At 48.2% G+C, this 15,816-nt stretch overlaps 1 protein-coding gene across 2 annotated transcripts in view; it reads right to left on the reverse strand.

Moving 5' to 3' along the window:
• The window catches only part of SMG5 (SMG5 nonsense mediated mRNA decay factor), a 56,934-nt gene that overhangs the window by 740 nt on the left and 40,378 nt on the right, over nucleotides 1-15,816 (reverse strand). For both annotated transcript variants that reach the window (XM_063146103.1, XM_063146104.1), the window contains exons 14-21: nucleotides 14,567-14,642; nucleotides 13,246-13,421; nucleotides 10,591-10,749; nucleotides 9,452-9,511; nucleotides 7,666-7,825; nucleotides 7,397-7,487; nucleotides 3,473-3,547; nucleotides 1,030-1,168 (exon numbers count right to left, since the gene is read on the reverse strand). In XM_063146103.1, the coding sequence (XP_063002173.1) occupies nucleotides 1,030-1,168; nucleotides 3,473-3,547; nucleotides 7,397-7,487; nucleotides 7,666-7,825; nucleotides 9,452-9,511; nucleotides 10,591-10,749; nucleotides 13,246-13,421; nucleotides 14,567-14,642 (936 nt within the window). The remainder of the gene's footprint in view (nucleotides 1-1,029; nucleotides 1,169-3,472; nucleotides 3,548-7,396; nucleotides 7,488-7,665; nucleotides 7,826-9,451; nucleotides 9,512-10,590; nucleotides 10,750-13,245; nucleotides 13,422-14,566; nucleotides 14,643-15,816) is intronic.

Consider the following 15,816-nt stretch of genomic DNA (forward strand, 5'->3'; position numbering starts at 1 on the left):
ATACGCCAGCTGCGCCCCTTCCTAGAGTCGGAAGACCGAAAGACGGCCGTGCACACGCTGGTACCTTCGAGGCTCGACTTCTGCAATGCGCTCTACATAGGGCTACATTTGTGCCTAGTCCGGAAACTTCAACTAGTTCAAAATATGGCAGCCAGGCTGGTCACCGGTACATCTAGGGGTGACCACATTCCACCAGTTTTAAAATCTCTTCACTGGCTGCCGATTAGTTTCCGGGCGAAGTATAAAGTGTTAGTTATCACCTTTAAAGCCCTACATGGTTTGGGTCCAGGCTACCTGCGGGATCGCCTTCTCCTGTACAATCTGCCCCACACACTCAGGTCCTCTGGGAAGAATCTACTTCAGTCAGCAAAGACTAGATTGACAACTGTTACCCAGAGGACCTTCTCTTCTGCTGTTCCCAGACTGTGGAACGGCCTGCCGGAGGAGACACGTCAACTTAACAGTCTTTTAGCATTTAAGAACGCTATTAAGACTGATCTCTTCCGGCAGGCCTATCCAGTGGAATTTTAGGATGCTTTTAGAATGATTTTAGGATGTTTTAACAATGTAAAGCATGTTTTAACTCAGTTTTATATATTTTATATTTACTGTTGTTCCGCGCCTTGATCAGAATGGACAGCCGGGTAAGAAATAAAATTATTATTATTATTATTATTATTATTATTATTATTATTATTATTGGTGATAACGTTTGCCTACCCATCCTCATTGCATTAGGTAATCGGCAGAAATGAAGGCTTGCCTTTGTACCTAACCTGTCCCTTATGTTTGTCCTGTGACAATGAGTTCCACAGGAATAAATTTTGCTTTTGGCGTGAAGTAGCAAGTACATATCCTTTTCAAAGCAAGTACATATCCTGCTGTCTCCAACCCAACAATGTATTCTTTGCTTCGCTCCAGAACAGCAGCCCTTGGTTTTCTCCCGTTAAGCATCCCCGAACTTGAAAGCAAAGGAAGATGACATAAGCGAAGTCAAATCCTGTCGATTTGGCTTCAGAGTAGACCCACCTGCATGGGTGCGGAAAGTTTACTTGGGTCATCCAGCTGAAAGCCCGTGATGATGGTCACCATCCCGGTGGTGTCGTCTTCGCCGCCTCCTTGAGACGTTGTCAGCTGTTTGCAGCTGTCCAGTATCTTATGGAGGTTCCTGGGGAGGTGGCAGAAAGAAGTGAGTCGGACAGGGTTGACGAAACCGCACCACGGTTTGACTTGGAAGGCGGCACTCCGCTTGGGAGAACATGCAATGCCAGAACACTTGAGAACTACAAACTCAATCACAGCTTTTAAAACTCAGCTAAAAACTTTTCTGTTCCCTATAGCTTTTAAATATTGAGTTTGTTCTGACCCTATACTGTCAGCTTCACCCTCTCCGGTGCCTGTTTACACTTCCCTGTGCCTGTTTGCATTCTCTTTCCCTCCTTATTGTTTACTACAACTTTATTAGATTGTAAGCCTATGCGGCAGGGTCTTGCTATTTACTGTGTAATCTGTACAGCACCATGTACATTGATGATGCTATATAAATAAATAATAATAATAAGAAGAAGTACACAGCTGGAGTCGTGAGCGGAAACCCCGTTCTGGGTCCTGGCTATGAAACTTGCTCAGACTTGCATCAGAAACAAACATTTATTATGATTTATTAAATTTCTCGCTCATGGTGGCTTTTCTAGACCAACGTGACGGGCGTTGCCAAGTCATGCTGTCTTTTACAGATTCTGGGATTTCCTGACCATTGAGCATGTTTTAAGTATGACCGCTTTCTGGATGTTGGTGTGAATGGGTTTTGGTAGGCCCAGTTTCTGAAGGTTTTCTGTATAGTTTTTTGATGGGATGCCGGTTGATTGACGTGATTAACGGAACAATTGTGAACTTTTCCTGTTGCCATAGCTCTTTGACTTACATGGCCAGTGGTGTATATATTTTCTCTCTTTCCTCTTCCTTTACAACAGCATTTTTGTCATTCGGTACTGCTATGTCGATGAGGTGTGTGTGTTTTTCTTTTTTTGTCATTATTATTATTATATTTGGGCCTCACTCCTTTTTCCTTTTGTCCCGCACACTAGAAGGCAGCCCTTGATAACCTCCTCAAAATGGAACTAGACCCTGGGGCTGAAAGAGGTTCCCCACAGCTAGCTTTCTCATTGAGAACCCCCAAAGTACCTGAAGGACTGCCTGTCTCGGTATGTGCCTGCCCAGGGATTAAGCTTTTCAACGTGCCCCTATATGATCTTCTGTTCTGCACCCTGACAACAAGGTGTATTGGGTGGCTCTGGAAGGGATGTCTTCTCACAGGTCACCCCCCAATTTTAGGAATGCTCTCCCCAGGGTGGCTTGCCTGGCACCTATGCTGATGCCACATTGGCACCACGGGGGGGGGGGGACTTCTTTTTACCAAGCTTTTAAAACTCAAAACTGCTTTTACTGCTTCATATTTTGAACTCTTGCTTCTGCGAGTATATTTTAATTCACACACACGTGCAATTGGAAGAATACTGGCCTACAGTAAAGTGTGCCCATTTCCAAGTATTGAAGGGACCAGAAAGAAAGTATTTCATTTATTTCTGGTCTTTCCTCCAAGAAACTCAACAAAGCGTAGAGGGTTTCGTCCATTTTAGCCAGAGAGAAACTGATGGAACCAAGATCACCCGGTGAGCTTCGCATCTGAGAGGGGATTTGAATTCAGGACTCTCCAAGTCCTAACCCAACATGCTGAGCACTCTCCGTTCCTTCTGAGAATGGGACGCGCAAAACTGCTGCTGACTGGAGTGAGAAGTAAGACTTTGCTTAAAGAATTAGGAACCAGGTAACTGGTTCCATTGTTGTACTGCTCTAACAGTCAAGAAGTTTTTCCTGATGTCCAGTTACAGGAAGCCAGATTTCGGCTGGACATCAGGAAAAACTTCCTGACTGTTAGAGCAGTACGACAATGGAACCAGTTACCTAGGGAGGTGGTGGGCTCTCCCACACTGGAGGCCTTCAAGAGGCAGCTGGACAACCATCTGTCAGGGATGCTTTAGGGTGGATTCCTGCATTGAGCAGGGGGTTGGACTGGATGGCCTTAGAGGCCCCTTCCAATTCTAAGATTCTATGAAGAACGTCCTAGGAGGACAGAAGCTTTTCTGATGTATTATTGGGCAGGTATCTTCCTGAAATTCTACACAACTGCAGCAAACCCGCAACATTTGGTACAAGCCACTGAATTCAGCTTCTTGATACTCCGTTTTGTTTTATTCCTCCTGGGGGGGGGATCTTAAAGCAAGTTTTTAAACTCTTGTTACCACAAAGATGGGCCTGAAAGAGCATCAGTAAGCCATGGTGAAATCTTACAAGTGGTGGCTGAGATCAGGAATTTCAGTGGTCAGAGGAGACGGGGATTCCGTGCTCTGCCCCTCCCCAGGACTAGTTGGGGGCAGATGAATGAGAATTTAGCTTAATCTGCATTACTTACCAAGCATCTAAATCTTGTCTCTTCAACTTATGCCTCTCAAAGCTTTTCCCAACTTCTTTCTGGCAGCGAATGTACCTGGTGATGCAGGATGAGACACACTGAGCCCAGGGGGCAAACGCGGAGCAGATTTATGCATGTATTTATCATTCTTTTATACCACTTAATATACTGAAATACCTAAGCAGTTAATATTAACCATATAACACAGCAAGATAAAAATAATAATTAAGAACAAGATCTTTAACCCGCATCATGGAAAACGTTTCAAGGGGCATTTAAATCTTGCTGCTGTTTCTGCCTCTCAACCCACATGCGGGAGAGCGTTCGAAAGGATGAGTGTCACCATCGAGGAGGCCGGCTTTCGTGCCATTACCTGGCGACATTTCGTTGGTCACGGAATGACCACTAAATCTCAGAAGATCTCAAGGGTCAACTGGGTATATATATGGGGAAATGGTCAGCTAGGTATCCTGGTTTGGAATTGCTTAGGGCTCGTAGGGTTTCGTATATAAACAACAAAACTTTGAACAGGGGTTAATAGCTAATACGCCACTTCTGCAACGTGGCTGAATTTGCAAAACCACTTTGCAATATATATATATATATATTTATATCGTTCATCCGTTTTAAGAGAGAAGCTAAAGGAAGATTTGCCCAGAGCCTAAAGCGTGGCGTCGTGGCTAAAGTGTCGGACTGGGAGTTGGGTGATCTGAGTTCTAGTCCCCACTCAGCCACGGAAGCCCACTGGGTGACTTTTGGGCCAGTCACAGACTCTCAGCCCAGCCTACCTCACAGGGTTGTTGTTGTGAGGATAAAATGGAGAGGAGGAGGATTATGTACGCCGCCTTGGGTTCCTTGGAGGAAAAAAGGTGGGATATAAATGCAATAACAATAATAAAAGGCGGGATATAAATGCATTCTCCCAGTTTGTGGAATGGCTTGCCGGGAGAGATTCGTCAACTTAACAGCCTTCCAGGATTTTAAGAAAGCCATAAAGACTGATCTCTTCCGGCAGGCCTCCCCAGGTGAATTTTAAGATGCCTTTTTTAATGGTGTGCTGCTTTTAATGATGCCACTGGTTTTAAACGTTTGAATTAGTTTTCAGTATTTTATGGTGTTTTGATTTGTGTTGTACCCCGCCTCGATCCAGAGGGAGAGGTGGGTAAGAAATAAATTATTATTATTATTATTATTATTATTATTATTATTATTATTATTATTTAGGAAGAAGGCTGAGTGGGGAATCCGAAACCAATTCTTCCAAGAGCCTCATATCAAAGCCTGCTTTAAATCAATTTAAGCTCCACACTGGTGGAATCCTCTCCCCTGAGGACTCCCCTTGGCCTCTGCTCTTTAAGTGTACCCTAAAGAGAAACAGGAAGCAGGCAGCCAACTCTGTCCATCCATCAACATCATAGTGCCAAGGCCGTGAAATCTAGTGGCTGAAGATGAAACTCTAGGCTTAAACCACACATTTAAATTAATTAAAATTAATCAATGCATTTTAAAAACACAATAACCCCAAGCTGGACACCCCGAGGGTCCCCTTAATAGGACATGGCAAGTTTAAGGTATCTAGATGTGGCGCCGACACATGGATAGACAGACATTCTCATCCCAACTCCTCCGGGTGCCAACGCCGAGGGAAGCTCGGAGGATGGCAACAAGGGAGAGGGGCTTTTCGGTGGTGGCCCCCCAATTTTGGAATGATCTCCCCAACGAGGCTCGCTTGACACCAACATTGCTAAGTTAGTTCGTTTGTTTTTTAACAGACCCCAGAACAGTTGTTTTTAAATGGATACCATTTTTATACTGTTGTTTTCATGTTTTTGATGGTTTTAAATTTTGTATACTTTTTTAACGTTCACTGTTTTTAACTTTTGTAATCCACCCAGACAGCTTCGGCTATGGGGCGGTATATAAATGTAATAAATAACAGTAATAATTTTCGGCCCTAGGCCAAACTTTCCTCTTTTCCCAGGCGTTCAGCCGCATATGTTGAGGTTTAAATTGATCCCAGATCTATTTCTAGGTTTGTCTGACAGTTCAAAGTTGTTTTTAAACGTGCGTTATCTTTGCGCATGCTGCCTGTTTTACATTTTTATGGTTTAAAATTTTATATACCAATTTTTAATGTTTTAATCTTTTGTAAACTGCCCAGAGAGCTTTGGCTATGGGGCGGTATAGAAATGTAATAAATAATAATAAAAAATAGTAACAACTTATATACATCTTAAAGGTCTTTTGGCTGTTATCTCTTTCCTAACATCAGTATAAATATAAACGCTTTACAACGTTCAGTATTTGTCACTCAACGTTTTGTTGCACAGGCAAAATGAAGCTTTAGGGACCTAACCTGACCACCCTGTTCGAAAACCCTGTTTAACCAAATTGAGATATCAAATGAAATTTGGTACACACATTCGGGCCATGATTCTACGCTTCTGGTTCAAATACCAGGTTCAACCTGTACCTTTGGGCAAGGGGTGCGTGTGTGTGTGTTTCAGTCTGAAATTCAACGCCAAATCGGTCAGGAAGGCACGCTGCCCTTCATGGACGAACAGTGCCTTGGGGCTCCCTTGCACCCATTTATTTTTTTAGGAGGTGGGGGTGGATGCGACATAGAATTGAAACACGACCCAGCATGGCCTCTCAAACACCGGCTCACTTCAGACAACACGTTTTTCAACGGTGGTTTTAGAACTCCACCGTTGAGAAATGTGGGGTCTGGCAGGCAAACTCCACGCAACGGTGCAGTATTTTTGAAAATCGCTCCATGCAGAATATCCACGCTGTGCAGAGAAGAGTGTTGCGTGTTGTGCGGAGGTCTCCGTGGACTTTTCTGTTGCGTTGAGTGGACTTTTCCCACTGGCTACAGAGTTCTCTGGCAAGAGCGGTGAAAGGAGCACGTGCCGCTCTAGGAGAGCCGCCGGGATTGGGTTTTTTTTTTTGCAGCAGTGGCTGATGGGATACCACCGGGAGGACCGGGGGAGGAGAGAGGACGGAGGAACTGTCAATCAAACGTCACGAGGGATTTTACTAGCCCCCAGTCACACAACGGTGGAGTCAGAACACGTTCCGTGGGGAGCGTCCCCTATGGACTCCACCGCTGAGTGGAGTTTTCACATGGCGTTGTCTGAACTGAGCCACTGTCTTTTATTCTTCCGTTCCAATGCCCTTTTCCGCCAGGAACGCTGTCAGCAGCAGGTTATTTCTCGGTTGGACTACTGCAACCTTCTTCTCTCTGGCCTTCCTTCTTCTCACATCAGTCCGTTGGTTTCTGTCCACCACTCTGCCGCTAAGATCATCTTCTTGGCCCGCCGCTCTGACCATGTCACTCCACTTCTGAAATCTCTTCATTGGCTTCCAATTCACTCCAGAATCCAATATAAACTTCTCCTGTTGACCTTCAAAGCTTTTCACGGTCTAGCTCCTTCCTATCTCTCCTCTCTCATCTCACACTATTGCCCCACTCGTGCTCTCCGCTCCTCTGACGCCATGTTTTTCGCCTGCCCAAGGGCCTCTACTTCCCTTGCTCGGCTTCGTCCATTTTCTTCAGCTGCCCCTTACGCCTGGAACGCTCTTCCAGAACATCTGAGATCCACAAGTTCAATCGCAGCTTTTAAAGCTCAGCTAAAAACTTTTCTTTTTCCTAAAGCTTTTAAAGCCTGATGCTGTTTGGACTTTATACTGTTAGTTTTACCCTATCCTGTGCCTGTTTACCCTACCCTGTGCCTGTTTACCCTACCCTGTGCCTGTTTGCTTTCTCTTCCCCTCCTTATTGTTGTATCATGGTTTTATTAGAATGTAAGCCTATGCGGCAGGGTCTTGCTATTTACTGTTTTACTCTGTACAGCACCATGTACATTGATGGCGCTATATAAATAAACAATAATAATAATAAGGAGGGAACCCCCAACCTACCTGTTTCCCTTTTTAAATTCCGCCTCCAAGTATCGGATGCTGTCACGGGCTCCCGCGTTCTCTTTCTTCAGGAAGTCCAAGCCGTCAATTACTGACCAAGGAACAAAAACAAGGGCATTACACAGCGGCCGCTGCCTCCGGGGGCCACGTCCATCCCTTGCCCTGCCACGCAACGAGGCTCAGCAGAGGGGGGGGGAACGGGGCGAAGGAAGCGGGAGCTCTTCCCCGGCGCCAACTAGACGAGCCGCTCCGCTTTGGACGCCGCTTACCTGTCCGCGGAATGATGACGATGAACCTCCCGCTGGCAGCCAGCTGCCTGATGGTGCAGAGGTGTTGGCAGAGGGCCTGGGTGTCAGGGACCAGGTAAGGGGACATCACGCACTGCGCTTTGGGCTGCTGGAGGCTCCCTTCCAACTGCGACACCTCCAGCTGGGGGGGAAGAAGAAAAGAAGGGAAGAAGCGCTGAGCGAGGGCCCCACGTTCAGGGAATTGGGCTGCCTGCAGCTCCGAGTTTTGAAGCCTATAAGCAAAGGCGCTGTCAGCAGCAAGGGGAGGAAGATATTTCGTGCCCAGACGTAGGAAACCACCCTCCGCGGACTCGGGCAATCAGTTCTTCCAGCAGAATCCACTGCACAGTGAGCAGCACGTACTGTTCATAGAATCATAGAATAGTAGAGTTAGAAGGGGCCTAAAAGGCCATCAAGTCCAACCCCCTGCTCAATGCAGGAATCCACCTTCAAGCAACCCTGACTGTCCAGCTGCCTCTTGAAGGCCTCTACTGTGGAAGAGCCCACCACCTTCCTAGGTCATGGGTTCTATAGCTGTGCTGCCCTAACAGTCAGGACGTTTTTCCTGATGTTTTGTCATGCTGCTCTAACCAGCAGGACGTTTTTCCTGATGTCCAGCCAGAAACTGGCTTCCTGTCACTTGAGCCCATGATTCCGTGTCCTGCACTCTGGGAGGACCGAGAAGAGATCCTGGCCCTCCTCTGTGTGACAACTTTTCAAGTATTTGAAGAGTGCTCTCATGTCTCCCCTCAGTCTTCTCTTATCCAGGCTAAACATGCCCAGTTCTTTCAGTCTCTCTTCATAGGGCTTTAAGTCAGGCAGAAGAGTTCAGGTGCGAACCCCAGCATGCCCAAGTAGAAAAGCAGGGAAAGACCCCTGCCTGAGAGTCTGAAAGGTACTGCCCGGAGTGGGCCCAGAAGACTCGGTATCATACGCCTTCACAGGACTGGCTCCAGCAATGGACATCAGGAAAAACGTCCTGACTGTTAGAGCAGTACAATGGAATCAGTTACCTAAGGAGGTGGTGGGCTCTCCCACACTGGAGGCTTTCAAGAGGCAGCTGGACAACCGTCTGTCAGGGATGCTTTAGGGTGGATTCCTGCACTGAGCAGGGGGTTGGACTCGATGGCCTTGTAGGCCCCTTCCAACTCTGCTATTCTATGATTCTATGAATTCCAATTCCGAGGAAGGAATATTCCCCATTGGGGCAACATACGTCATACAGGACACGTCCGGCTACTGAAGCCTGGCCTCTTATGAGCTGTAGACGCTAAAAAGAGAAATCAACTCTGGTGCTTGATAAACGTATTAAAAACTATTTTATTCTTAAAATCCAAAAATGTAGAGAGGTTTCTACATGAAATGTTTCATTAATGAATGGGTGTTGTTCCTGTTTTGTTATTTCTTAAAAGAATTGTATATTTTATTATAGCTCCTGACGAAGGACGACACGTCCAAAACGTTGAGCAGAGCATTTTTGGATTTTATCAAGCACCAGAGTTGATTTCTCTTTTTAGCATCTACACGTATTGGTGCGTTTTCCCCCCCCCTACATCGGCATACCAGCTTTTATGAGATGGCCATGAGATTCTCACGCAGGATGGAACGGCCCTGTGTTGGCTAGCACGGCCCCGGGGCAGCCAAGCGCTTTAAAGCACGCGTTTGCAAGCGACGCACAGTACTCCTACACCTCCCTCTCAAGGCCTCCACAAACTCCGCCTTCCTCATCCTGGCTCCGCCCTCCCCACCCGACAGCCCGCCGTCATACCTGCAGCCGGAGCTGGGCCATGTCTCTCATCAGCCTGTTCCGGCGAGCCTCCTCAGCAGCCTAGGAGGAAAGGGCACATGGCGGATCAACAATTTTATTGCAGTCAACAAACCATTCCAGCAAAAGTTACATACGAAAGGACTGAGCGTACATTTAACTATTAAAAGGACAAGGACGCCTCTCCCGACATGAATATACCCGGTCACTACGTTCAACATCTAAGGTCCTCCTCCGGGTGCCTACTCTGAGAGGCTCGGAGACAGGGCCTTTTCGGTGGTGGCCCCCAGACTATGGAACGATCTCCCTGACGAGGCTCGCCTGGCGTCAACGCTGCTATCTTTCCAGCACCAGGTTAAGACTTTCCTCTTTGCCCAGGCATATGGCGGCACATCTTAATCACCCACATGTTTAGTTTTTAACGGCTTTTAATGCTTTATGTGTGTATGTTCTGCGTTTTAGAATTTTAAATTTTGTATACTCGTTTTTATCTTAATTTTTTAGAATTTCTGTAAACCGCCCAGAGAGCCCTGGCTATGAGGGCGGTATAGAAGTGAAATAAATAAATAAATAAATAAATAAGGATCTAATAGAAATGGCCACATTCAAAAACTTGGCCTCTTGCTCGGTGACTGACTTGTCTGAGCTCCAAAGTAATAGGGTCATTAGGAATTCTGTTGGGTGACCAGGAAAAGATTGTAAAATGGGGTTCAGGGGATCCTTCCTAGCCCCTTGATAAAATCCACAGAACAGTAACACCTGTGATACGGTTTCCACTTCGGCATTTTTGCAGGGACAGCGTCTGTTGCTCAGTGGGATATTTATTTATTTTTGTATCTGCCGTCTAAAAGTTTAGAGGGAAGGACGTCAAGTCTGGCTAGTGAGAACGCCCTCCTGTATTTGGGAATTGTTAACACGGCGGATCCAATGCGCTCACGTCCAGGTCCTCAGGATGTCGGTGACGCGCCCAATTCCGTGATGCAATTATGCGGGGAAGGTGGGGTCCGAGGAAAGAGGTACCACACAAAAGAGGGAAGGGGAGAAACAGGATGAAGCCGTTTTGCCCACGGTTCCATCAAGCCAGGCTCTTCGCCGGAGGGCCCCCCCGTTCTTGTCCCGTCCCCCCACACACGGAAGCTCACCATGCGGAACTGGGCCTGGGCCTGCTGGAGGAGGCCGTCCTGCTCCGACTGAGCGATGCTGATGAAGATCCCGACCTCGGAATTGAACTGCAAGATGCTGCCTTGCAGGCGGGTGATGAAGTGGCCGAAACTCCGGACGCAGCAGATGCGGACCACAGACTGCGAGGGGCAAAGGGGAGGCCGTGAGACGGGGAGGCGGACCGGCTGAGCCCACGCCAAGCCGAGCAAGAGCTGATGCCGCTACGGCAGGAGCTGGGTTCGGGGCAGGATGGAAACAGGGCAAGGGGAGGCCTGAGCCGAGGCGGCGCTCCCTGGACAGAAGAATGCAGTCGGCTGCATGCAAGCGCCCTTTCTTCACGAGGGGCCAAGAGGCCGAGGGGGCGTTTATTCAAGGACACGGAGCCACGAACAGCTGCATCCCCCCAATTCCCCCTAGAGATGCCATTTACGGATGGCTCGAGGGTGTTGTTGGTGAAGCACTTTACACCCTGGGCAAGAGCACTCCGCCGCATTCCAAATAATAATAATATAATAATAATAATAATAATAATAATAATAATAATAATAATAATAATTTATTTCTTACCCGCCTCTCCCTTTGGATTGAGGCAGGGAACAACATTAGAACAGGAATCAACACATCTTAAAAAATCATGATTTAACATTGATCTGGATAGGCCTGCCGGAAAAGGCTAGTCTTTAAAGCTGCCTTAAAATCACACAGAGAGTGAATTTTACGAATCTCCTCCGGTAGGCCATTCCACAATCTGGGGGCGACAGAAGAAAAGGTCCTCTGGAAAACTGATGTTAGCCTAGTTTTAGCTGACTGAAGTAAGTTCACCCCAGAGGACCTGAGTGTGCAGGGCGGACTGTATGGGAGAAGGCGATCCCGCAGGTAACCTGGACCCAAACCATTTAGAGCTTTAAAGGTAATGACCAACACTTTGTACTTTGCCCAGAAACTAATGGGCAGCCAGTGGAGTGATTTTAATGTTGGGGTAATATGCTCACCCCTAGACCAACCTGGCTGTCATATTTTGAACTAGTTGAAGTTTCTAAACTAGGCACAAAGGCAGCCCTGTGTAGAGCGCATTGCAGAAGTCAAGCCTTGAGGTTACCAGCGCATGCACTACTGTCTTTAGGTCTTCCGACTCTAAGAAAGGGCGCAGCTGGTGTATCAGCCGAAGCTAATAGTAGGCACTCCTGGCCGATGCATCCATCTGGGCTGTCATTTGGAGCGACGGATCCAGGAGCACCCCCAATTGTAAGTACAAATGATATAAGGGCATCAGAAGAGCCCTGAGTCTGGACCAGACCGAGGGTCCGTCTCGTCCAGCGCTCTGTTCACACAGAGGCCAATTAGCTGCTGACCAGGGACCCACAAGCAGGACATGGTGCAACAGCGCCCTCCCACCCATGTTCCCCAGCAACTGGTGTATCTCTGATACTGGAGGGGCAGCACAGAGCCATCAGGGCTAGCAGCTATGGACTTCCTTCTCCTCCATGCATTCATCTAAACCCTTTTTGAAGCCATCCAAGATGGTGGCCATCACTACACTGTGGGCTACCGGATTCTGTGGTGTTAACTCTGCGCTGTGTGAAAAAGTCCTTCCTTTTATCGGCCCTAAATCTCCCACCAATCAGCTTCATAAGAACATAAGGGTCCATCTAGTCCAGCACTCTGTTCGCACAGGGGCCAAACAGCCATCGGCCAGGGATGAACAAGCAGGACATGGTGCAACAGCACCCTCCCACCCATGTTCCCCAGCAACTGGTGCACACAGGCTTACTGCCTCCAATACTGGAGATAGCACACAACCATCAGGGCTAGTAGCCATTGATAGCCTTCACCTCCAGGAATTTATCCAACTCCCTTTTGAAGCCATCCAGATTGGTGCCCATCGCTACATCTTGTGGTAGAGAGTTCCATAGTTTAACTCTGCGCTGTGTGAAGAATTGTCCTTCCTTTTATCTGTCCTGGATCTCACATCAATCAGTTTCATGGGATGACCCCTTTGGGTTCTAGTATTTTGACAGAGGGAGAAAAATATCTCCCCTTCCAACTTTCTCCACACTAGGCATAATTGTACACCTCTATCAGGTCTCCCGTCTGCCTCCTCTTCTCCAAGCTAAACCATCCCAGTTGATGTAACCTTCCCTCGTAGGGGAGATGCTCCAGCCCCTGGATCATTTGAGTTTCCCTTTCTGCCCTTTTTCCAGCTCTATAATATCCTTTTTTAGATGTGGTGACCAGAACTGTACACAGTACTCTAAGTGTGGTCGCACCACAGATTTGTATAAAGGCAGTGTATGATACTGGCTGTTTTATTTTCAATTCCTTTTCTTATAATGGGATGGGATTCGTGGGAATGACCCCTTTGGGTTCTAGTATTTTGAAAGAGGGAGGAAAATGTCTCCTTGTCCACCTTCTCCACACCAGGCATCATTTTGTCCACGTCTCTCCTGTCTCCCCTGAGCCTCCTTTTCTCCAAGCTGAACCATCCCAGCTGGTGTCACCTTCCCTCCTAGGGCGATGCTCCATCTCTACATAGAGCATCCTGGGTGACTGTACTTTGCATGGTGGGATAATGGCTCCTCCTCTCCTCCCACCTCCGTGGCTTTTAGAGAAACAGACACACACACACCGCCTCTCACCTCCTCCACTTCCGTGAGGGCAGGCCTGTCCTGCTCAAAGTTGAACTTCTTGTGTGCGTTCTTCAACGGGGGAAGGTTGCGGAGGGCCACGTCTTCCGGGAGAAGCAAGCAGGCGCTCAGGTCTGGCAGCTCGCACCCGGGCAGCATGCTTCTCACCTCGTTGCAGAGGAACAACCCTGCAGGAGCCGCAGCGGGGAAGGAAGGAAGCGGAAGAAATGCTGAAGGGGGGGGGGGTTACGGAGGTGCAAGGAACACCAGGAAGCCACACGCCATGCTAGTCTCGTGGGGGCATGCTTGACCTGTGGGCTTATGCTCCCCTCTGTCACATCCCTTTGGTTCTCTCTTCCATGCAGGATGCTCTAGGCTGGGACACTTGTGCCCCTTCCCCGATGCCAGGACCGGCCTGCAAGCCCTAGAACTGTGGTAAGGTCCCAGATCCAATTCCCAGTGTCTCCGGGCTCTATAGACTGTTAGAGCGGTACGACAATGGAACCAGTGACCTAGGGAGGTGGTGGGCTCTCCCACACCAGAGGCCTTCAAGAGGCAGCTGGACAACCACCTGTCAGGGATGCTTCAGGGTGGATTCCTGCATTGAGCAGGGGGTTGGACTCGATGGCCTTGTAGGCCCCTTCCAACTCTACTATTCTATGATTCTAAGTTACAAGAAGCCAGATTCCGGCTAGACATCAGGAAAAACTTCCTGACTGTTAGAGCAGTACGACAATAGAATCGGTTATCTAGGGAGGTGGTGGGCTGTCCCACACTAGAGGCCTTCAAGAGGCAGCTGGACAACCATCTGTGAGGGATGCTTTAGGGTGGATTCCTGCATTGAGCAGGGGGTTGGACTCGATGGCCTCAGAGGCCCCTTCCAACTCTACTATTCTACGAATCTATGATTCTATAGTTTCAGAGGGGAGGGTTCCCCCCCCCCAATCCTACCTGCTGATGCTATCAACAAAACCTGGCCCATCCTGCATGCAACTCTCTCCCACTGAGCCAATGGCCTTCCATAACACACTGGTGGCGCTAAGCATGGACACAGCAGTGGCAGCAGACCGGCGCAACAGACGTCAGAGGGAGGGAGGGAGCGGCCGTGGATGTGCAGAACGGTCCTTATCCACAAAGCCATCACGTGGCCGACGGAAACAACCACATGGGACTCCGGACCCCGTCTCTGTCCCCTGCCTGAACAACTGCGGTAGAACTAAAAAGGGGGAAAGGAGGCCCAAATTGAACTCAAGAGTGGCACCTGGACCGTACAGGGAGTGTCAGTTCGGAGGGGAGACAAGCGATAAGGAAGGGGAAAGCCTCGAAAAGTTACCAGAGTCCTGCAGGTCTCCAGCTGACGGAAGCAGGTTCAGAAGGACAGAAAGTCGGTTCCATAAACTCTGAGAACTCTGAGGAGGAAAAACACAAGCAGAAGGAAGCTGAGCAGGGAGCGCAGAGAACGAGGCTCAAAGCTGCTCAGCCCTGAAGTTCCCCGCGGCGCGTTGGGCCAGTCGCTACTGTGAGGATATAGTAGGATAACCTCGGCTCCAAACTGCACGACTTCAAACATTTATTTATTTATTTAAAACATTTGTATCCCGCCCTATATCACTAAGATCTCAGGGCGGCGGACAGATAAAAACATACAGTATAAAGCAATAAATATACACAGTTAAAAACAGATTAAACCATGATCCAAGTTAAAACAATATATAATTTAAAAGCAATAAAAGCAGTTAAAAGAGTTAAAACAATGTGCGGCTTTGTTAAAAAGCCGTGTTTTTACTTGGCGTTGAAATGCAGTCAATGTTGGTGCCAATCGGGCCTCCAAGGGGAGGGCGTTCCACAGTCAGGGTGCCACAGCAGAGAAGGCCCTCTCCCTTGTCCCATCATAACTTATATGTTGCATTGCTGGGATGTGGAGAAGGGCTCCTCCAACAGATCTGAGGTCTCAGGCAGGCATATATAAGGAGAGGCGCTCTCTCAAGTATCGAGGTCCCAAGCCGTTTAGGGCTTTAAATGTCATTACCAACATCTTGAATTCCGACCGGAAGCGTATAGGCAGCCAGTGCAGTTCTTTTAAGACCAGTGTTATGTGGTCTCTGTAATTTTGCACTAGCTGCAACTTCCGCGTCGTCTTCAAGGGCAGCCCCAAGTAGAGTACATTGCAGTAGTCTAATCAAGACGTTACCACTGCATGCACTACTGTGGCTAGGTTGTCCCTGTCCAGGAAAGGCTGTAGCTGGCGGATCAGCCGAAGCTGACCCCAAGTACTCCGTGCCACAGAGTCCACCTGGGCCTCCAGTGACAATGATGGGTCTAGGAGTACTCCCAAGCTACGTACCTGCTCCTTCATAGGAAGCACAAACTCACCCAGAACAGGTCGGTTACCCAATTCCCGGACTCGGGAATCACCAATCCACAGAGCAAACATGGCGTTGGCCCCTAGAGAGGGGAGCAGCGGAGAGACAAGAAGCAGGTACTATTGCACCCCAGAACACGCAGACACACTGGCTGCATTCAGACAACACGGCAGTCAACAGTGGAGTAAGAATCAACTCGACAGTTGTTCATCTACGGGGG

Source organism: Elgaria multicarinata, chromosome 21, assembly GCF_023053635.1.
Source record: "Elgaria multicarinata webbii isolate HBS135686 ecotype San Diego chromosome 21, rElgMul1.1.pri, whole genome shotgun sequence".
Lineage (NCBI taxonomy): Eukaryota > Metazoa > Chordata > Lepidosauria > Squamata > Anguidae > Elgaria > Elgaria multicarinata.